The sequence below is a fragment of the Macaca mulatta genome, chromosome 15, assembly GCF_049350105.2.
Source record: "Macaca mulatta isolate MMU2019108-1 chromosome 15, T2T-MMU8v2.0, whole genome shotgun sequence".
NCBI classification, from domain to species: domain Eukaryota; kingdom Metazoa; phylum Chordata; class Mammalia; order Primates; family Cercopithecidae; genus Macaca; species Macaca mulatta.
The window spans coordinates 95,518,734-95,543,065 of NC_133420.1; the positions used below are offsets into that span (position 1 = coordinate 95,518,734).

Consider the following 24,332-nt stretch of genomic DNA (forward strand, 5'->3'; position numbering starts at 1 on the left):
GACCTGAAACAAACCATCATATGGTAGTGGTTTTAAAGTGCATTGTAATAGTATCTGTATCAGTCGGGGTTCTCCAGAAAAAGAGACTCACCAAGATAAATGTCTATATATTATGTGTGTGGGAGTGGGGAGAGAATAATTTCAAGAAATTGGCTTCTGAGATTATGGGGGCTGACAAGTCAGAAATTTGTAGGGCAGGCCAAAAACTCTTGGGCAGGAACTGATGCTGCATTCCAGAGGCAGAATTTATTCTTTTTTTAAGTGAAACTTTAGTTTCTTTTGCTCTTCAGGCCTTTCACTGATTGGATGAAGCCTGCCCAGATTGTAGGGGATAATCTTCTGTTTTTAAAGTCAACTGACTGTAGATGTTAAGCCCATCAACAGAATTCCTTCACAGTACAGCAGTCACACACCTAGATGAGTGATTGAATAACTGGATACTAAAGTCTAGCACGTTCACACCTAAAACCAACCATCACAGTAGTCACACCTCACAGCTCATATGGGCTCTCAAAGAAGGGGAGACGAAGTGCCTATGAGACTGTGGGCATTTATGGTGGAGCCCCTGTAAGAGTTTCCTATTGCACCAAGACCAAGAGCCTTACTGGGGGCTGCAGGGTGACCTCAGATCTCATTTCTTACTTCTGTCTCAGTGTTATACCCCACCCAGCCATGCTGACCTCCTTGAAATTCCCTCCTTCTGGAACTCTCTTCCTCTTCATCCTTAGCTAATTTCTCCAACTCCTCAAGTCTTTCCTCAAATATCTCTTCTCAAAAAGGTCAAAATTCTCCCCATCACTCCCAATCTCATCTACCTTTATCTTCTTTTTGTTTTTTCCATAGCACTTGCCACCTTCTCTACAATTTACTTAATTTACTGCTTATTATCTGACTTCTCTAGAATGTAAACGTCTCTGAATGAGTCTTTGTTTTGATTGCTGTTGTATTTCCGGCTCCTAGAACAGTGCCTGGCATATGGTTGAGGCCCAAGAAATATTTGTTCGACAAATGAATGAGAAGGATAAATCAGGGCAGAGCTGCTTTGGAACCAATGGAGTGTGGTTAGGGCAGCTGAGCTGAATGATTCCAGGAACGCCGTTCACATAGATTACGATGTGAACAAAGGTCCTTGGTGTCATGCAACACAGCAGTCCTTTGAAATAGGTGAATTGACAATCAGTGGTTTCAAATTCCATTTTTTTCTCCAAAGAGCAGTCAAGACTTTGTAAAGGGCAAGTCCTCTGCTCTCTGCTAAGAGCAGGTAATAAACTAGATTGCAATTTTTTAACCTTTTTTATCCCTGTGAAAGAAAATACAATCCAAGTTGTTAAGAAATGAGCCGCATTTAACCATTTTTTATTATGAAGTCTGAAGAAAGTCAGATGTGTTATATAGGAAAGTTAATAGTTTTTTTTGTGTGTATGGCCCTAGGCTTAATGGTTACTTCTCACAGGAGATAACACTAAACTTTTAAGGTCCAGATGTCCCAAGGAGGCATCTTAGAAAATTGCCAAGATATTTTATGATGATAACAAGCTACAAAACATGACACATTCATCCATGCATAAGTTGGAACTTACCTTCCCAGTATCTCCAAGTCCAGTGACTTGCAGACATTCCTAGGATTTGTAGGTATCCTCTCCTCCCGTGACTTTTCCTAGTATCTGCTAACTATAGAGGCCCAAAGTCACTACTTCAGAAAGATCTTTATTAGTCACAGCTAATCAAGGAAGATGAGATAACAAGGTTTCTGTTCGTACATTAAAAAATGCTAGGTTTTTATAATTCGCTGTTTCCACAGTTCATTTCCTCTTTCCATAACCAGAAAAATCTTAGTTTCTCCTCATAAAATTTCTTAGAGACTAGTGGCTCCAAAATTGTAATACCCAGACCAATAGAAGCATCATCACCTGGGAACTTAGAACTGCATCGCAGACCTACTGAATCAGCAGCTCTGGGTTGGGACACTGCAGGTGATTCTGATACATCCCCAAGATTGGGAACCACAGGTGAAGACCCTCCCTCCTGTCCTTGAAAAATTTCCCTCTATCTTCTTTATTCCTAACAGCTAAGAAGATGTTGGTGGCAACAGAGCAAGACTCTGTCTCAAAAAAAAAAAAAAAAAGATGTTGGTAAAATATACATTATGCAATTTTTTAAAAATAAATAGTTGGGCTTCTTATTCCAAATATAAAACTATGTTACATTGAAAGACACCCCTCCCAAGAGATTCTGCTGTGTGCCTCCTGCCTCACCCTTTAGATCATTCCTGTACTAGAGAATGCTTAAAAACCTTAAGGGATCTAGGCCGGGCGCGGTGGCTCAAGCCTGTAATCCCAGCACTTTGGGAGGCCGAGACGGGCGGATCACGAGGTCAGGAGATCGAGACCATCCTGGCTAACACGGTGAAACCCCATCTCTACTAAAAAATACAAAAAACTAGCCGGGCGAGGTGGCGGGCGCCTGTAGTCCCAGCTACTCGGGAGACTGAGGCAGGAGAATGGCGTGAACCCGGGAGGCGGAGCTTGCAGTGAGCTGAGATCCAGCCACTGCACTCCAGCCTGGGCGACAGAGCGAGACTCCGTCTCAAAAAAAAAAAAAAAACCTTAAGGGATCTGAAAGCCCCTTTCCTGGTCTGAAGATCTGGGAGGGATACTACACTTCCATATCATGACTGCATTTCTATGCATATGGCTCTCCTTTGGAAATTTAACTTAAGGTTCCTAAGCTTGTTCAATTTGAGAAGCACTTTCTAGAACCATGCCTAATCCCAGAGAAAACCAAATTAACTCTCACCACAAAGTTGTATGGACTCACACTGTTGGAAAACATGAATATTTAGTGAAGCTAAGAAAGAATTGCCTGCCTTTGATGCCAGGAGTAACCCTAGCCGTGAAATTCCTTGCAAAGACCTCATTGGTACTGATAACTGTAAAACCCTAGAGTAGTTGGTAATAGAAAGCAGAGAAGCATCCATGTCTGCCCTTAGTAAAACATATGGACCCCAGATCATATTTTAATGATGGAAGATAAATTAAAAGTGATCACCAGAACTCATTCCAAACCTTGAAATTTTTTTTCCAGTTTTTCTTACATGCCATGTGTTAGGTTAGTACCAAAATAACAAACATACCTTCCAAAGGTCCTGAAAGAGTTAGGCACTAATACAGACAGTCCTGGTCAGAGATTGCAATGTGCCACAGCTGAGGAAGTTACAACAAAGTTATGTCTCAGTCACTACCTGTGTTAAATGTCCCTTCCTTACGTTTAGGGTCACTGTGCCACTTTCATATTCTTGGGCTAAGATCTGGGCATGTGTTTGTCTCTTTATGAAGCTTTCTGAGACCCAGGAAATACTTCTTTCTAAATAGTAACTTACTGGTGTATGTGTGTGTTTGTCTTTCTTTCTGATCAGAATTTGGTCATTGTCATTGCCAGTGGTGTGCTGGTAATGTTTAGCAACCAGCTCTTTAGATGAAAAAGCCTATTTGTAGAATTACCAATTTCCATGGTGTAAATACTTTCACTATGACCGATTTCAAGCTATCAGTCTGTCATCATTGCATGGAAGGTTTGGAAAAGATGCACAAAATTAACACCTCAGATTGGTGCAAGCCAGCTTTGGTACATCATTGGAATATAGAAAATTTGGAAAGTGTTATGCGCGCGCCTAATTGAAGAGACTACCCAAACAGGCTAAGTGTGAGCAGTAAGGCTGTTTCTTCACTCGGGTGCGAGCGAGCTGTCTGTAAAGGGAGTCAGCGAGGGGTGGTGGGAGTGGAACTGGTTTTATAGGTTTGGGATAGGTAGTGGAAAGTTACAGTTAGGGGCAGTTTTTTCAGGCAGGGGAAGAATGTCACAAGGTGCATAGTCACGAGGTGGAGGGAGGTCGCAGGGCATAGTATCAAAGGTCGATTGATTCTTTAGGGTAGGGCGGGAACATATCTGAATGGTGGAATGTTGCAGGGTCTGTTAATCAGTGAAGGCAGGTACTAGCTGTTTCTTCTTCTTTAGTGGTTCTCCTGTTGCTCCAGCCTTTGTGACTCCAGGAGGCCTGTACTTGTGGGTCACAGGGGTCACAATGGCTCCACCATGGTGTAGCCCATTCAGAGGACCTTACAGAAAGCAGAAGAAAGGATTTTAAAAAAGGGAAGGAAATAAGTTTGTAATAGTGCTACTAAAAGCAAAACTCAGTTTTAATGTTCAATTACATTACTTTCTGATATTTTATCTACATATTTTTATGTAATTATCATTTTGTGTATATATATATATAAAAAACTTTGAGTTTTGCTTTTATGTTCATAAATATCATTTTAACGGTTACATAATATTCCATCAAATTGAGGTAAAATAATTGATTAGCCCTACTTGTAGACATTTAAGACATTTTAAGTTACATTTTCTGATTAGGTATTGCTATATATAATGCTATTTATTATTATATATATGTGTGTATTTTGGCGGGGGTAAAAATCTTCTTTAAAATTTCTGGCTATTTCCTTAAGACAAGTTCTAGAATCAAATTATTTCAATTCTGGACCTTGAAAAACATATTACCACATACCGTCTAGACTGTAGCAATATTCACTGCTATGAACAGTGTGAACAATGCCTCTCTCACTGTACCTTCACTACTACTGTTTTTTTTTTTTTGATAATTCAGCAAGTAAAAAGACATTTTAACATTGCACTTCTTTGCAAGTGTGCCAAACATTTTTCACATTTATTGTCATTTCTGTTTCTCCTTTTTTTCTTTTTTAACCGTTTCTGTTCATGTCAAAGCTTTATCCAACGTCTCCTTCCCATTTCCACCTCCCCACCTTTCATCCCTGGTTTCATCTATTTCTCTTCCCCAGGCCCCAGGCCCCACGCTCACCCTACTTGACTCTTACTTCTCCGCACAACATCCAGACACACCGCAGGGTAGGCAGGGTCTTCCCCCATAGGTCTGCACAGCTTATTCCTCACTTCTTTCAAAGCTTTTTATGAATGCCATCTCCAAGAGGCTTTCCTATATCCCCTATCTAAAGTCACCATCCCTTACTCCTACTCACTGTCTCGCTTCTCTGCATCACTTTTCTCCATAGCATTTATCACCATCTGAGGTTGTATATATTTTATTTGTTCATCATCTGCTTCCCCATCTAGAGTCTAACTTTGACAAAAGCAGTCAGCATTCCTAGGGTCTAGAGAAGTATGTAGCAAACACTCAATAAATGTTTGTTGACTGCATAAGCATACTCTAGCTCTATATCTAAAGGTTTAGTCTTTTTATAAAATCAATTTATACACGCACTCTTTAAATACCAAAGATGATTACCATTTGCAATATTTGTAACAAATATATTTCTAGATTGCTTTTAAGGTATTATGTTTTTGTACAAGCAGGGCGTTAATATTTTTATGTCACTAAATCTTACATTGTGTTTTTTTCCATTTCAATTACACTTAAAAAATTCTTATTCATTAAAAGATCAGACAACTTTTCACCTACAGTTTATTTTAGCATTTTTTATTGTTTGACTTTTTTTACATGTAACTCTTTAATGTATAAGACTTAAATTGTTCTGTTTTTATGTAACTTACTGTTGGAGTTTTGTTGCTGTTAATCACACTGTTTTATCTTTGAATCATGTTCCATAATATTTTAAAATTTAACCCGAGTATTTTCCCTTCATGGAAAATCTATAGGAGTTAAATCTCAATGGGCATTTCTTAATCATCTCTGGGATGTTTTCATGACAGTGTTTCTATTTTAAAAGCACTTTCCAAGATGAATTAAGTCTACTTGAGTTTGTTGTTGTTATCGCTACAAGTTCTGATAAGATATAGAACAAATAAAAGGAAGTATAATAGGAAGTTGAGTTCCCGTAAGTGGAAATATCAAGGACTGAAGTCAAATCCGCCTCTAGCCACATTTTTCCAGAAGCTCTTGCCAGGTGTTATTAGGATTGGAGAACTGACCCTTTTATTGACACTCTGTTAAGACTCTGTGCCTTACCCGTAGTTGCTACTTGATAAATTTTTGTGGGTTGAGTTGCACTGATAGAGCATGATGCCTTCCCAGGAAAATATTCCAAGGACTAGCTTTCCTTATCAATGTCTCTTCCGTTTTCTCCTCTTAGTTGCGGTCCAGCACAGAGCTCCATCCAGACCTGCTCACGGATTGCCTCAGCGTGCAGCCCCTGCAGCCGGCCACTTCCCCTAGAGATGCTGCTGCTGAAGGGACCGTGGGACGCTCCCCAGGACCTGGGCCTGACCTCTATTCAGGTAAAGACAGCAAAGGCAGAGCCAACCACAGCTACCCTTCTTTAGGCCTTTTATTCTGGTTGAAAGGAATGCTCCCGTGAGAAAAAATTTTCCTAAGATCATCTGTGTTGTTCTTTATCAATGGGCTGCAAATTGCTCTCCACCCCTTCTGATTCCTGAGCTAGGTGTGGCAGCAGATTGTTTTTTCTCATAAAGAAATAAAATAAAATAATGCATTACCTCTTTTAGTTGTGGACTTCTGCCAGAAATTCAGTGCACCCAACCCTCACAGGTATGTTAAATTTACTCACTTGATTTAGAGTCGAAGGAAATGTTTCCTCCTTAAGCAGGTAGCAGGCTGCGTGTGGATTTCTTAATGAAACAGTTGTCATCTTTATGTTTTAAAAGGAAGCCCCAGGTCTCTAAGGAAATTTTCACAACAGCAGACCAACTTCTAAGAATGTTCATTTATGTTTGCCAACCGTTGTGGGAAAGGAGATGGGATGACACTCTCAGACCAGCTTCCATCTGCCTAGGTTTGAATAATAGGTGACTATATTTGGAAAATTACATGTATGTAGTAAAAAACAAAAAAAAAAAAAAGAAGAAGAGATTAATATGCCATAAGGAAGTTATTTTTCTTTTAGTCAGCCTGGATTTTTATGCATTTTCTACTCTCTGTAATGGTGATATACTTATGCAAACATAATTAGTGATTGTCCTTACATATGGAACACTCTTACAGTCATGCTATGAAGATGAAAAACAAGATTTACCAGCTTCACATTCCAGACAATGAGAATTTTCTATTTTCTGTGGGTTGCAGATACCACCCCCACCCCCATCTGATTCCAGAGCCAGGTTTGGCAGCAGACTGTTTTTTTCTTTTGAAAAGTATGAATAAGCCATTATAATTTAAAATTTACAGATGCATTGCAGTGGAATGGGAGAAAGACATCCTTGTATAACGTTTTAAACTTGACAGTTCCCAGTTGATTCAGATGCAGGGAGAAAAGGCAGTAAGCAAATATTTTGAGAGCATCAGTCATCAAAACTGGGCCTTAATAATGGCCCATTGGACCTTTATCAGTTGCTTTAAGCACTTACTGTTAGGGACAACATAGCCTCTGCTTTTTGAGACACAGGGAGATGAGATTAAGAAGCGTTGACCAGTCTTACAGAGGTTTCAGGTACGGGTGCATACACACATCAAATATATCAATGTGCAGTGTTACCAACACATACATAAATATTTTGTATTAGATATATATGTATATGAAAAAGCATGACTAGCTTTTGTTTTTGTATGTCTGATTTGTTCAATATTTGATATATAAACATTTATTTCAGCACATTAAATTAACAAACAATTTTAAGCAGCCTGTAAAGCATTCCCCTACTACTTTAGTTCATAAATCTATGATCTTACTAAGACCTGGAACCCAGTAGTCAACAGTCAACGCTAACCAGAAATGACTGAAAAATGGTCTAACATCCAATATAAATGGTTTCTAGTGATGGGCTGGTCTGGCTATATTGAAACCTCTCGGCAATGGGTTTGGGAAGCAATGCTATCCATATCTATGGAAAACATTAGTACCTTTGTTGTATGTAGCATACAGCATATGGCTCATTTTCCAAACCGTCACATTTGTCTTGGTGTCTGTTTTTATATGTCTGGTAGTGTTTTTAAAGTTTTAGAGTTTTAAATATTTTAAGGTTCAGCTTGAAATGTTTTTGTCATTCCAAGCAAATGTCCACTTTTTGTCCATGACTCTTTTCTATATTTGGTCCTCAAAAAGATGTTGAGCTCTGGAATTTGAGCCTCCGGCTGTGGTAGGTTTGCCTCCTAAGGGGCAAGGATACCTAAGTTGCTCCAGCCATCAGTGGAGCGTCTTCAGGTTGACCCACATTTTCCGTAACTCTGAGAGTACTTGAAACACTCAGATGACCATCTTGCTCAACTTTGTTCCCAGAATTGTACTTCTCCAGGTAGCTTATCACTGTGAAAGTTTACCCCTCTCTACTTCTTTCCTTTTTTTTTTAAATTAAGATGGAGTCTCGCTCTGTCAACCAGGCTGGAGTGCAGTGGCATGATCTCAGCTCACTGCAACCTCTACCTCCCAGGTTCAAGCAATTCTCCTGCCTCAGCCTGCCTAGTAGCTGGGATTACAGATGTGCAACCACCACACCTGGGTAATTTTTTGTATTTTTTCAGTAGACACTTGGTTTCACCATGTTGGCCAGGCTGGTCTCGAACTCCTGACCTCAGGTGATCCACCCACCTCGGCCTCCCAAAGTGCTAGGATTACAGGCATGAGCCACCGCGCCCGAGCCCTACTTCTTTCCTTATTCCTCCTTCCCTCAGGTATGATTTTGCTTTCTCACTTTCTTCCTTTTAAAAAATGAATTATGCCTTTTGTTTTGGAGAGTAGTCAACAAACCAAGAGGCAGAACCAGGCAGGGGAAAATATTACAAAACAAAATTTGTAAGCCTTTCTTTTAAAGTTCTATAAATGTGCTTGTCGGGAGTACATATTAACATCCGCTGCAAACCTTTGCCCTAGATCTATGGAAAGAAGCCAAACCATGAAAATGCCAAAGGTGCAAAAGGAAACTTCATCAATTAGTTAAATGTAAAGTCTGAAGTGTTAAGACAATTTGATGAAGATTAAGACTTGGCTAAATAGCAAAAGTACTTGGAGTTATTCCCTTTTATGTTCTATTATACAAAATCAAGAAAACATTTGTTTAATGATTGTCAGTCACTTCTACCTTTAAGTGCTAGTAAATTAATTTATCACAAAAATATTTTGATGGAAACCCATTGAGTATGTATGGGCATAGAATAGGAGGCAGTAAAATTTGCCTTTGAACACCATAATCTTTCAGAAGCCACACTGATTGAGGACTTGTGATGTGAAGAAGTCATGGTTTTGCAATGGAAATTCTTGTCAAGTATATGATGCTTGATAACATTCTAAGAGAAGGATAGTTTGCATAGCATGAAGATGAACAGGGAAGATAGCAGTTCTGGAACATACCAGTCTTGCACATCTCCTGAAGTGTTGCCTTCCCTCATTGAAACAAATTTGTCAGGTTGAAAATACAGAGCTTGATTGGAAAGGATTGCCTGAAAATACTTTTATTTCTGTGAAAGATAATAGTGTCCCAGGTTAAAGTAGCCAAATATCACTTGAGGCCATGCTGAGGATGACTTTAATAAAATTAAAGTGTTTACTTGTCTACTATTCTGAAAATCCCAGGGCTCTCCAAGCCTGCTGCTGAGCTAACCTGAGAGCAATGTTGTAACCTAACAGGAAGGCCAAGGCAGCAACGAGCAGGCCTCAAGGATGGCTCATTTATATTTCTTTGCCCTTTCGTTCAAAGGTTCTGTGTTCCATATAATAATGCCCCAGGCCAGGCCTGTAAATTTAGGTGATTTATCTGATAATCTAAGAGGGACTATTTCATAGCCTGTAGATCGAAGTGTGAATGCCACTTTCAAGGCTCAGTACTTGTATAGATCTTCTTGTGAACACCTGTGATGAACTAATGGTATATAGAAGCCCACACTTGGTGAGTCTGAGATATCATGGACAGTGTGGACCAGTGCCTGGTCTTGGCCATTTATTAACAGTGAATGCTGTATGGAAGATCATCTGTCCCATGAGTGATCACAAAAATTATGGCTCCTTTCAAACAGAAGCTGTACTACAGATTCAGTAAAACATGACCTTAGCAGATGACCTAAGCCATGAAGACATCATAGAGGCCAGTGTGGTTGAGATGTTTGAGTCCCACAGAAACTACTCATCAAGGATGAGCTAACACAGCTGGAACAAGAGAAATCTACAAGAAGAAGGGAATTTTATTAATTCCAATTGTATTGGGTTATAAAACAATTGTTATGTTTAGAGCTTACAAGTCCTGTTGAATTATCCAAATTTTGAATGTAACCTTAGATTTTTCTGAAAAAAAAAATAGGTGTTTTTTTCAGATAATATAGGGAAATGTAGAAGGAAAAAGACTTTTTTGGGAGGAGGATTATTTGAAGTCATGTGTTGTTCTCTTCCCTCTACCCTCCTGACTGGGAGGTGATGGCTTCTCTCTTACAATATTATTACTTTTTATAATAAATAGCACCATATAAAAATCTATACAGGATTTAACATAAATTTGTGAAATAGTTAATATTTCATTTTAATGTAATTTTATGGTATATGTTTTAGTACGTTTTCTACATTCTTAAATTGGGTATATTTGCTGTCATGGGACGGCTTGCAGAGTTGTGTTAGAAATAATTTTCTGTAAAAGTGCCTCATATAGTCTGTTCTCAAAAAATGGTTATTAAGTTAGAGATTTATTAGAGGGTTCTAAACTACCACACACATTTCCCGGTAGGTTAAACTTTATAGGAGAGTTGTGAAGATTAAACAACATAACTATGTAAAAGTCTTTAAAAAGACATAGAGCATTATAAAAATGCATAGTTATTACTTGCATTAACTTCAAAAGCACTGCTTTGCTTGGAATTTACAAAGGTGAAAAAGCAGCAGAACAGTTTTGGAATTGGTCAGAAGGAGGTGGAAACTTGGGGCACAAAAGGGATTTAAAGGTAAACATTTGGCAAAGTCTGTGTGAAGCATTCCTTTGAACTGCTATCAAAACCTTGCAGTTTTTGTAACCTCTCTTGCATCTGTGGATGGTCCACCGAGCAAGATTGGAGAATGCTGAGGTCAGGAGCAAGCCTCATACTTCTCTGTTGTAGGCACTGGTCGTTTTAACCTGTTAATTGTGCCCCCCCCAGTCCTGAGCCAGTCCTTCAGTATGCATCAAATCGCCTGGAAATCTTGTGAAAATACAGTTTGCTGGGCCCCACCCCCAGCGTTTCTGATTCAGAAGGTCTGAGTGAGTCCCAAGAATCTGAATTTCTGCCAGACATTTCTAACAAGTTCCCAGGTGACACCACCAGGTGCTGCTGGTCCAGGTGCTGCTGCTGGTCAAATGTTTTCACCCTTTGAAAGCCATTGCTCTGGATCATAAAATGTAGGCATATGACTTCTGGGAAAACATGACCTGAATCTTGACTGGGAGGAGTTAGAATTAGAATTGCACTGTAGTGTCTATTTCTGTTTCTCACTACATAAAACCTATAGGTGGATATTTTGCTTGTCACCCCACAGCAGCGTTATAATGGCACTGCTCATATTTTGATTAAGAATGAGATCTCATAACCACTCAGCTGAAGAAAATGAAGATTCTGATTCCCAGCCAGCACAGGGCACATTTGCATGTATGCAGCTAATGTTAATGCCTTTATATGTTTGCAGGCTGCTTAATTTGGTGTTTCAATTTTTCATATCCACTTATTCCCTTGTATTCATGTTAGTTTTTCATGCAAGATTAAGCTGAAATACCCAGTTTTACAATATGTGCAAGTTTTGCTGTAAAAATATTTTTGTGGGTGAGCAAAAACAATTCCATACCTCATTGAGGAGGAGAGGCAAGTAGTGAGGCTGGGCAATTGTAGCTTTATCCTTATTGGGAAAAGTATTGATTATTTTTATATTATTATTTCTATCGGAAGGTGGAGGGTGAGAGGAGGGAGAGGATCAGGAAAAACAACTAGACTTAATACCTGGGCAATGAAATAATCTGTACAGCAAACCCCCATGACACAAGCTTATCTATATAACAAACCTGCACATGTACCCTTGAACTTAAAATAAAAGTTAAATGAGTATAATTTCACCAGTAATCAACTGGAATATGAGAAGAGAAGGTTGGGTCTATTATACTTTGAGGTGTACCTGAAGCAGGTCTTAAGGGTGGCAAAACAGAGAATTCAGGATAGAATTTCTGAAATGAGAAGCTAATACTTTTTATGGTTAAGAAGTTATAGACCAGACTGCTGAGTCTAAAGTTCTGACTTTCTGCTTCAACTGAATTTACCTTCCAAGGAAAGAAAAACATAGATGATTATGTCTCTTTCATGTGAAGAGTAAAGAAAAAAAAAAACTGTTCATATTCAGGGTGTTTGTAGCCACAGTGAAATTTCATCTTTTTTATATTTGTATGGGTACTGACAATGTTAACAATAGCAAAGACTCTAAATTAAGGGACATTAATGAATTATAACTTGGATATTACTTGCCATATTTTACAGTAATAAGAGAGCATATTGCAGGCACTGAATAGAGAGAGTATTGTGGAATTTATTCATTCTACACAGCTATCAGCAGTGTCCCAGAAGACTGGCTTTTATGGTATCTTCCTCAATATTGTCATGGGCTGATCTGCCCTGCTCAGGTGCCCTGGCCGTGACTCAAACCATTAACGCTGCCTTCACAGCAGGCATTGATTCATCAGAAGTTGCAGCTGCCTTCTTGGAGTCTTAGTTTTTCTACCTAAATTTCCACGCTGCTTTTGCCTTGCTTCCAGAACTCCCTGGTTCTAGCTGTGACCTGGGTTTGCTCCTGAGACTCCAGTCCTGTTCTCTCTAGTGAACTTAGCTGCTCGTGTCCTGCTTCTACACTCACTACCCATCAGCTCTGGATTTCAGAGTCGAGTCTTACCCTGGAGTTTCTACTAACACCTAGCCCCACCTTAGGAAGTGAGGGGTCTGTAAGCTTCACTGGAAGCTTTTCCGTGGGGACATAGAGAAAGTCCTTATTTCTGCCTTCTAGGAGTGAGTGGCTTCAGAAAAGGGAACTCTTCATGATTAAGAAGAAAATGGGATGTAGTCTCATCAACGCGCATAGGAATTTGCTCCTCAAGCTGGTTAACAGGGATACCTATCAAACATTTCTGAGAAGTGGATGTACTTCATGAAAGATGCGACGCATCAGCTACCCTAGAAGATTTTGCAGTTGGGAAAGTAATGATCTAGGATTCATAGTTCTGGAGGACTAACGCAGTTCAGAGTCATAGCTATACAAAAAGCAAGAATGGACAGTATTTTGTGTCTTTTCTTTTGAGACAGGATCTCACTTTGCCACTCAGGCTAGAGTGCAGTGGTATGATCATAGCTCACTGTAACCTTGAACCCCTGGGCTCAAGTGATCCTCCTGCCTCAACCTTCTGAGTAGCTGAGACTTCAGGTGTGTGCCACCCCACCTGGCTTATTTATTTTTAAAATTATTTTGTGTAGAGACAAGGTCTTACCCAGGCTTATGTCAAACTCCTGGCCTCAAGTTATCTTCCTGCCTTGGTCTCCCAAAGTTCTGAGATTACAAGCATGCACCATGGCAGCGGCTTTTTTTTCTTAAATTGCATTACTGACTATGTTTTGTACAATCCCTGTGATCATAGGTTTAGCCAATCTATGCTCAAATGTAACATTTATAAATGGAAATGATACTTCTTCCTGTAACCTAACTTTTCCTCTTAGTGCGATCAATTGCTGGATTAAATTACATAAAGAGTTCTTTAAACATAGTAAGTGTTCAGCGTCTAGTAGTTGTAATTATTGTTGCTTTTATCTAAATACTATAAAAATACATGCTATAGTTCTGAAAATTAGAGAACAGGTGCCACAGATTACCGATTACCTACCTTCTTGTCCTCCTCTTCTTCCTCCTCCTTCTCCTCCTCCTTCTACTTTCTTCTTCTTCTCCTTCTTCCTCCTTCTTCCTCCTTCTTCCTTCTTCCTTCTTTTTTCCTCCTTCCTCCTTCCTCCTTCCTCCTCCTCCTTCTTCTTCTTCTGGAAAAGTGGAAGCCTAAAATTTTGGGAATATAATCAACATCATTCAGTAGAATAAAAGAAAACTGTAATATGTTTCTTTACATTTCGTATTCCACTACTTTGCCAGTAGTTCACATGGCATTTTTTAATTAAAGAAATCTACTGCAGCTCTCTAAAGAAAAACAAATTGGGATTACAAACCCATCACTGGGGTGGCAATGCCCCCATATTCACAATGTCAAAATTGTGTATTGATGGTTACTAGGGTTTGGTCATTCAAAAATAGTATTGTTGTTGTTGTTGTTTTGTTTTGTTTTGTTGGTTTGTTTTGTTAGAGACAGCATGCTATGCCAGAAAGAACATGGAGCTAAATCTAAAGTCCAATTCCGGATCTCCAGTCCCTAGATATTCAGTTTGGGGAGGTTATGTTTCCTTTTCTATAATGATGATAATACTGACTTCATAGGACTGTTACGAGAACTAAATGAGATAGCGTAAAAGAGTTTAGGACACTGCCCGGCAGTTGGCAGATGTTCACGTTCTTTTCTCTTTTTTTCTTTCCCCTTTGCTTAAAATCTTAGATAATTACTTGTGAACCAAGTCAGTGTCTGTGGCAGTGAATAGAAACCCTTCTATCCGTGTCTTTTATGCTGGGTGCTACTACTTGGTAGTCAGTAACAGATGTGCTGACATAAAGAGTTCCTTCCAAGAAGAATTTAAGTCAAGGTGAGGACTGGTGCCTCTGTATTCTAAGGCCCATTTTCTGATCTGCAAATGAGACTTTTTTTTTTTTGTTGCCATGAAGAGTAGAAGTATGCTTATACTGGTTGTACAGAGTGCCATTGCCTGCTTGAAAAATGAATTTAATGAACAGTGAATTTGTGACAGTTAGGCAGGTGGAGAAAAGGAGAAATGGGATTGATGGCCTTGGCCAGTGCAATTTTACACACTCCTTGTTTTGGTATTGCTGGGGTGTGGCCCCTATCCTGAGGTCATTTTGTAAATAGGCTCTTCCAGTCCATGTCATTTATCTCAAAATATACTCTAAGGTGTCTAAAAAAGCTGTTCTTGACTGTTGCTTACCTCAAATTTAGTTTTCATATTTCAAAAACAGTTCCCTAGTCTTTTCATGATGGTTCTTAGTAGTTAGCATGCAATGGTTATTACACTGGGAATCAGCAAACTATGGCCCACAGGCCAAATCTGGCCTGCCCCATGTTTTTGCATGACCTGAGAACTAAGGATGGTTTTAGCAGTTTTTAATGTAAAAAATTGTTTTAAGTTATTAGCCTTTAGGTGAGAACGGTTGCCTGAAGAATGTGAACATTGCCTCTTGCCTGCAAAGCCTAAAATATTTACTGTCTGCTCCTTTAAAACAAAGGTTTGCCAGTCCTGTTTTATACTTACATCTGAGACATTCATCAGAATGACTGAGTGAAATCAAGGCATCCGTAAAGTTGATTAATTGAAATGAATTAAAGAGGAGAATGTATTATAAGACAGTTTAGGATCATGTAATACATGCGGGTTTTATCATTTTATTGATCCCCATAATATTTTAGATTTAGCAAATACTTTAGTAGTCTTCTAGTCCATGGGTTTTTGGAGACTTCTTAAGGCCCAATATTTAAAACAGATAATGGCAGAGCTGTTTCCATTGAAGGCATCCAGAACACATGTACCACCCAATACTCGTAGTTCTCCCAGGGCACTGTATGGAACCGCAAAAGTAGTGGCCCTCAAATGGAACTATTACTGGTTAAAGTCAACAAATTGCAAGAAGACACCTGCAGAAGCAGCCTGGGCCATTGTGGCAGCTCTGACTAATGTGGCTCTCACTTAGGAAGAAGCTGCCGCAGGATGGGTGGGGCTCCATTCTAGTTATGAGGTGCTAAAGGCTGGCAGAGAGATCAGAGGCAGGAGCAGTCCTGGTTTTATTCTGCCCAAGATTTTTTTTCCTAGAAAGGAAAGTATCTCAAATTCTTGAATATCAAGGATTATGTTTTCGAAAATCTAAGCCTCTCCTAGACATATAAATTAAATCCTGAAGTAAAGCAAGTAATTGAAATATTGAACTTTAGGGACCCAGCTAGTCACATTCTAACAGGGATATCGCTTGCTTCCTCAAAATATATTTTCTACCAGCAACAAGGATGTTTGAAATAGATATAACTGAAGGCTGAACCCTCCATTCCAGATACAGATAAAAGCCTTTAAATAAAAATGATTTGAAAAAAATGTTGTATATGGGCATAAATTCATGACAGCATGTAAGTGCCTTCTAGCATCTATCTTGAGAGTAAAGTAAGCTAGGAGGTGACATGAAGTACCTGATGGCCAAATGGAAATATGGTCAGAGTGTGAAAAAAGGAGGAAAGGGGGTTCTCTAGAGTCATAATAAAACCAGCTTATAGATGCCATTTCGCCCAGGGCTCATGATAATCAAAGCTGTGAGTTCCTCACTATACCATAATTCTCCAGAAGGGCTGTTGTCACTTCATTTTACACATCTAGGAAAGGGAGAGGCTCTCTGAGAGAGTTCAGAGTTGGTAGGTAAACCCTTGACTTTGGCTAGAATAATAGTGCATTAAAAATCAGATTGGCTGTCTATGCTAAAAATCTATTTCCAAGAAGCCTTCACTGTGAAGTGATTTTAGAAGTCACGTGAAAGTAGAGTGGGTGGGATTGTCCCAGCACGCTCTGAAAGGGAGGAAATATCTTTTGTGGTTAACATGGTACAGGTAGGAGATAGTTGAGGGATGAGTAATGAGGAGATTGGAAGCCCAGTATTTTGTACTGCAACTTTGTTTTTTGTGGCCAAGTAAAACTTTTATTTCCAAAAAAAGGTGAGGGATCTTTCTGTGAGAACTTCCAGGAGTGATTGGCCACGTCTGCCCCATCTTTCTCCTTTTTTTCTGCCTTCCCACTCTGCCTAGTGAGGGTTAACATAACACACAGACCAGGAAGAAATGACAGATTTCCCACAGGGTAGTCTGAATTGTGTGCTCGTTCTAGTTGTTTTATTGACTTTCTGTGTAATGAATCCTTTGAAGGTGAGTAGCTGGTAGGTTGGGAGGTGGAGAAAAGACAGAAAAGGTAGGAGATTTGAGGTTAGCTGTGTCATGCATTGTTTGGAAAGATCTAAGAGGGCTGTATGAAAGGTTCGTCCCAGAGAAGTTGATAGAGCTGCCAGATGATGCCATTCTACTGGTAACAAAATGTCTTTGTTCTGAAATGCAGATGTTTCCGGAGCTTTTCCTAACATGAAGTTAATTAGACCTGGTATTTAGGAATGCTTGATGGTACCTTTTGACGTTTATGTAGATGGCATCAGCCATTATCTTCTAGTTGTATTGTAGGGAACTCCAGAAAAGCATATAAGCCTGTATCCTCTTCCAAACACTAACACCCCTTCCCTGGCTATAAATCCAGCTGCATGATGTGGAAATGTAATTGGGCAGCCTACACAGAAGTTTGGAGCTCATGGGGGAATATCTATTTGTAAGAGAACCTGAATATTCATGTAGCTGTCCAGACATCAATAAATTCTCATTTTGCTTTATTTATTTCTGTTCCCTAGAGAATAGCAGCACGCTTAAGCTCAAAGTTAATAGGCATGTTCTACAGAGCCGTGCCCTCACTTACCTTAATAGAATGCCTCCCTAACACACTTGTTTATCCGTTGCCAGGTAGCTCTCCCATCAGGTGACATGAGTATGTTTTCTTTGTCTTCGTGTACCGGAGACAGTTGCCAATGTTTGCCATCAATTAGCTTAGGGTAGCATGTCAAGGATGTACGGGTGGTGTCATTTTAGTCTGACAGTCGCCCGATCCAGTTGAGAAGGGATTGTTTCATTATCCTCTCATCAGGGCTGCTGGATAATGATACTCTATCCCGCAAAGTGGGAAGGAAAAAAAAGACAGGCAGAAATAATAGATTTTTAGGGATTGGCAATATTGAAAGTATTCATGCCAGAAGGAGAAGGGAAAGATTAGAGAGATGACTGTGCAAACCCTTAAGAAGCTACTTTTTCCTAATACAGGTAGAATATGGAATGATGCCCTTCCTGATGCAGAGGCAGGGGAAGGGGGGAAATGCTCAGACATTAAGAAGAAAGAAAAAAGAAAACTAGTTCCTTCTACTCATTGTCAGCAAGGCTAAGATTAGCTGAGGCCTCTCTCCTGTTCTCCAATTAACCTCGATACCAAATGCAGCCTTCCAAGTGACCCTGACAGGGTATTTTCCTTGCTAGAAATCTGCTTCTGGTTTGTGAATTTAGGTTCAGAGAGCATTTTTCATTGAAGGACAACACAATTAAATTGCTCCAAGGTGAAATGAAAAAAAAAAAAAAAAACCACAGAGGATATCAGACCCTGTATTTTCACTATTGGGGGCCAAAACCTGAGTCACCCCCAGTATTGGTAATTTTCTTCAGAATGCCTGAAGGGAAAGTCTTTCTTGAATCCTGAAAATTCTGAATCTTTATGCTCTTGGAGAAACAAACAAAAAGAAGTGCTGAAAGTGTAAAAATACTTCAAGATAAACTAAGCTTCAAGAGGGACAATTGTGTTGACATTTTAGTAACAGCCCATTTTCGCTCCTTAACGAAGTACAGTCATGCATGAAAATGACTTGTTATCTTTTAAACTGAAATGCATTATGGGTTGTAACTCAAAGGTGTGTACTACTCTACTCCTGCAAAATAAAGTACATTTTAACCCTTGAGGATTCTTTCATAGGCCCCACTTTATAGCAACTCGTATAAAAAAAATGGAACAACAAAAAGCTTATTTGAGTATGATGTGTAAACTCTTCTGCATTTTTAAAATAACACCACAGTTTATATTTGTGTGAATTCTTCCATCTGTAGTTTATATAGGAGGTCATACTTTATTCAAGATTTACCATTTGGGAGCAACAGGTACCCTTATCTTTCCCTAGTTCTATTAATAATGGTAATAATCACAATAATATAAGTAGCCAAATAATAGCAACAATGGTTTCTTGAGCACTTGACTGGCGTTCAGGCGTATGCTAAGTGTTTTCTGCTCCTGCTATAATCCTCCTCACAGTCCAGTGAGGTATTATCCTTATTTAAGACGAAGAAATTGAAACCTTAGGCTAAGTGATTTGCCTAGGACACATTGCTAAGGCTAGGATTCAAATTCAGGTCTGTCTCACATTGTGTATGCTTTGTTCTGTTAATAACCACGCTGACACTATCTCTATAGAGTGCCCGATTTCGGATGAGGCGGAGGGAATCAGAATTTCTATTGTCCAGTTGTTCCTGAACTTTTCCCAGCTCTCAAATTCTCCAGGGAGAGAGACAGAGAGACAAGATTCAGCTCACCATTCACATGGGGCTTCCCATTCATTTTAGTGCCTCTGTGAACGCTCATTTACCCTGATGTCATTGATTAGCTTATCTTCTGTGCCTTGACCCTGGAAATACTGCCCAAGAGATGAATGGTGAGCCAGTACCTCTTCCCATGTTCCAGCCACCAAGCAACTAATGTGATTTGTCAGGATCTCAACATTACTCTGGCACTACTTACATGTGAATTCACAGTCTGTGGGTAATACCGGTTCCCCCTTTTCTATGAGAGCAAGCCTTCATGAGGAGCAGCACCATGGCCATAATGCAACCATGAGTGACTCCAGTGCAGATTTACAAAGCAGCTCAGTGGTTGCAGATCCACACAGTAAACCTCCCCTTGGTGCATTATTGACAATTGGTGGCCTTTCAGCCCAGAACATCATTCTTGCTTGTGGTAAAGGATGCATATAACTAATTGCTCATGAATAACCCTTCCCTGCCTTTCGTCTTTTCCCAACAGTGGATCAATATGCCTCTGGCAAGTATCTGAAATTTTTATTTGGGAAAAAGCACATTTCCTACCAGCTGTTTGTTTTCTAAACCAAATAATTCAGTTAATTTCTTGCCTGAAATAATTTTCAGAGCTGGAAAACTTCTCTCTTCAATGTTAAATTGCTTTCAGGATGGGCAGAAACAGAAATGGGAATATCCTTTTTGCATTCTAACCCACAGTTTGATGGCTAAAGCTACTCATGGGTTGTTTGTGGTGGGGGATTAGTGGCCGTTGGCAACAAGCAGCCTTTGCAAACAGAGTGTTCAGGGGCCCTGATACAACACTTCTATGCCTTTTCTTGAATCTTTCTTGCCTTTGGGAGGCAATGTAGGGTGGTGGGCAGGGTCATGGGATCTATTAATAAAATCAGGCTTCCCGGGTTTGAATTCCAGCTCCACTATTTGCCCGCCATGTGACCTAGGCCAGGTAACTTAACCAGGAACCAGAATAGGCCCAAGTTCCTCATCAGTAAACTGGGGAAATGTTTATAAAGAACTTTGCACATTATAAATGCTCAATAAATCTTAACTATTGATTCCAAGGTATCAAGGGGCAGCAAGAAGATGAAATGAAGCTGAGACAGGATCCCCAGCACCTACTACTCAAAGTGTAGTTTCCATACCAGCAGCCTCAGCACCACTAGGGACTTTGATAGTTTGTTAGAAGTTCAGAATGTCAGCACCCCCAAGACTTAGTGAGTCAGAATCTATATTTTACCTTGATGATTTATTTGCACATTAAAGCTTGAGAAGCAGGACTGTTGCTGCTCACATAGTTTTAAACAAGAATTCATAGTGGCTGTTTTTAATATGCCTTAGCCCAGGTCTTCACCTTTTCCTTCTAAAAGGATGAAAACACTGTTACCAAGCAATGCCTATGGTAGCCTTCCTCCGCTCTGGCGATGGCCTGAGACAAGTAATCTTTATTTGGGGATGCTACTAACACTCTTGGCCTCCCTCCATCCACACAATAAATATATTACAGCTGAAGTAACCCCAAGGATGCCCTGTTTGTACCCATTAGAAATACAGATTAGTAGTTTTCATTTGGACAAAGAGAGAACTGCATACTAACCAAATTAACCTGAGCTATAGGTGCCACCTAGAATGCCCTGGTAGCTGATGAGATGACACCTGAGAACCACATAGATCAACAGATGCTGCTTTGTTAAAATTATAAAGCTCAACTGAGTTACTTCCACCTACCTCTACTGTAGATGGATGAGAGACTGCAGTGAGCCAGGTCACTAAGAGAGAGAAAGCCCATGGCAGCAGGGAGGCCAATTCCTGGCCGTCTGATGAAGACAGGTCTCACATATTCATCTCAAGAACAGGCTTTTATTTCCTTAGGGAGACTACCATCTCTTAATCACAAAAGCAATAAGAATTTCCAACATGTTCCTCTGCTGTGCTTAATCAGTTGTTCCAGCTGCCAGTCATCAGCTATGTCTGGAAGTTCACTTACAAGCCCTCTTCCAGCCTTAAAAGCAGTAATGACCCCTGAGTTGACACAGACAATGAAGGCTGCTCCTGCGGGGCAGCCTGTGTGTGTCAGCTGATTTGATCACAACAGTTTTGTTAATATTGCCTGGTATTCTGGAGGGATCAGCTCTCTTCCTTATGTTTTGGTCGATAGGCCACATTGTGTGCTCTATTGGTTGAGTTTGGAAAATTATTTTGAATGTGTATGGAAGGAGGTTTTTCCTTTTGCAAATGGCATTGCAGGTTTACTCTAAGGTGGAGATTTTCTTCCTGAGGTTAAAAATCACTTGGCAAAACCTGAACATTTGTATGGAACCATATGTTGTGGTGGGAAAGTCTGTATGAAGTCGGCAGGTATTCAGACTTAGAACATTAATAGACATTAGCACCTGCCTGGTGCGGAGTAGGTGCTGAAAAATTGTGTTTGAAAGGATGAATGAATAAAAGAATATTCCTACACTGTAGTAATAAAGATTGAATTCTGGATGCGTGACTGTGGTATGGTCAGAAATTCCTAGTAGTCAGGGTAAGTAAAAGAGGCATTTCCTGTGCCACAGTGGATCATTGGCAGAGACAAAGGACAATTCTGTTGAAGCCACAGCTCTCTGACTCCAGAGTGTTGTCCATTTTTTTTTTAAGGGTATGTGAGATGGGGATTGGATAAATGTTGGAAAGCATGCTTGTGTCTGTTGTTACTTCCTCCAAATTTCTGGTCATCATCTTGGTCACAAGCGATGTCTACAATGAGCAGTCATGGCATGAACTTGGCATGCAAAGTGCTCTCATGTAGACACTGACTTACAGGCTTCTACTAGGTTGTAATCTCACCAGAAGTAAGATTTTCCTATAATATAGAAAACAAAGGCAAGGCATAGACCTTGTTTTCCAGAGAAGTGATTCCCTACACCCTAGATAAGAAACTATTCAGTACATTTTCCAAATCGAGATTTTAAATCGAACCCTAAAGCCCTCCCTTTTTTATTCTCATGGGGCCCTAAAAGAGGACCACTGCCCTTTTCTGTCCCCTTCACCAGCCATAGCATTCAAGGGAAGGGCTATGGATGTGGGCTTGACTGCTGGTCAGTCAACACCAGTTGACGTGGGCTTGATTGGCAGTCAGTCAACACCAGCACAGCTGGAAGGCACATTCTGGAGCCTTCAGCCCTATACCAGACACCTTGTGTGCCCCACCTAACATCCCCTTCACCACCTGTTTCTAGTGGCCTTTGCTAATGCAGCCAGCTGATGCACCAGCCATAGCTTGGTAGCACCTTTCCTCAACTGCACCATGTCCCTCTGGATTTCTGCCCTGAGGCTTCTCCGATACCCTGATGTCGGGCGTCTGTGAGAACATTTAGCCACTCTGGTACATGTGCCCCTGAAAGTGTGAGCAAATTAATCTTGACCGATGGGGCAACTGTCGACAGATGAGGAATAGGAGTTGGTGGATAAATGTTCCTTTCTGTCCCTGTCCTAGTCACTGAGCCCCAACATTCCATTGGCATTTATATCTTGTTCATCATTGTTTACTCAATGAACATGAACTGATGCTATTTGGAGATACCAGGCACCAAGGATGTCTTGTTTCCTGTCCCAGGACCTAGCTTCATGTCTGCCACATGATAGGTACCCCATACATATTTGTGGAATAATTGCCTGCTAAGAGAAGAATAAAAAGAACACTGTTAACTCTGTATATAGAGCAAACATAATAAAGTGAGTAGAAAAAGGTAGAGGACATCACAGAAAAAAGCTCAGTAGTATAAATTGTCATAATACATGAGTGTGGTCAGTTGTCTGGTTTGGCCAGATACATTGTGGGGTCATAAATAAGACAGTGCGTTAAAGTGCTTTTAACACTGTCCAATGATTTACACTAATAGGTCTTGGTATTTTGGTAAAACCGATATAGAGAGGTCTACTCGCTTCACTAAATTACAAGGACAGGGACCCACATATAGTAGAGTATCAAGCACGTAATAGACACTTAATCAATATTGAATATTAAAATAATGGCTGAATGATAGATGGGTGAACAGATGGATGATGGACAGGCAGATGATGGATGGTTGTTCCTGGCTGTTAAATGGGATGAAAGAGAGGTCCTAAACCAGGCTTAACTGAGCAAGTGGCAGGCTACAAACAATCCCCAATTTCCCAGCCTGTATCATTGTAGCTAATGCCAAGTGTAACTAATATAGACCTCTGAGAAGCAGCACACTTTCTGTTGGACCGTAGAGTAGAGCACAGAGTGTGCACACCAAGTTTCCTTGTTGCCCATTGGGTTGTAAACAGCAGGGGCAAGGCTTCCCTTGTGATAAACACATGCACATACATACAAAAAAACCTCCGGGGAAAAATAAATACCGGGTGCATTCAGCAGCTACAACAAAATAAATAGGAGAGCTCACATTTCTACACTGAAGCAGAAAAAAAAAGTTAGCTGTGTTTTCACAGTATCTCTGTGACCTTTATTATTCCATCAGATTTTGGAATAGTATATAAAACACCGAGCTCCATGCTGACAAACACCAGTTTTGAAACTATTGCCACAGTCAATCCAAACAGCCTTCTCCCCTGGGTAAAATTATTATTTGGAATACAAGCAGAATTGTGGTTCCCTGAGCTAGCTGAGCATAAATGAGGTTAGTGATTCATAAGGTGACTCTAGCGAGTTTGCAAATATGCAACTTGTACGGAAGCTGACGCACACAACAGAAGCTCAGCCTTGCCTTTCTGAGCTGGTAAGCATTTTCAGGCCTCACCACCTCTTTGGAGGACTGTGGTGGGTACAGGCTTCTGAGGACAAGAGTTAACCTGACAGAATGCTGATTTACCAGAAATAAACCCTTCAAATCAGATCACACCCTTGTCAGTAGCTTTTTGAGCGGGAAGATGGTAATTCTGCCTCTTTACATGTTCCTTGAAATACTTGAACTCTTGTTCCTTTGGATTAAGCTTTTGGGGGCTAGGTCATCTGGGGTACTCATTCTATCCTGGAGAGGTTGGGGGAAAGTGGTACTGGTATAAAAATACAACTC

General features: G+C 40.1%; 1 protein-coding gene and 1 long non-coding RNA gene across 5 annotated transcripts in view; one reads left to right on the forward strand and one right to left on the reverse strand.

Annotated features, from left to right (window-relative positions):
- The window catches only part of GLIS3 (GLIS family zinc finger 3), a 481,201-nt gene that overhangs the window by 402,392 nt on the left and 54,477 nt on the right, over positions 1-24,332 (forward strand). For all 4 annotated transcript variants that reach the window (XM_077966125.1, XM_077966126.1, XM_028835186.2 and 1 more), the window contains one exon: positions 6,129-6,273. In XM_077966125.1, the coding sequence (XP_077822251.1) occupies positions 6,129-6,273 (145 nt within the window). The remainder of the gene's footprint in view (positions 1-6,128; positions 6,274-24,332) is intronic.
- On the reverse strand, positions 3,055-13,976 carry LOC144334711 (uncharacterized). The gene is made up of 3 exons (XR_013404861.1): positions 13,810-13,976; positions 6,564-6,805; positions 3,055-4,115 (listed from the first exon to the last, which is right to left on the reverse strand). It is a non-coding gene; the product is annotated as an uncharacterized LOC144334711 (long non-coding RNA).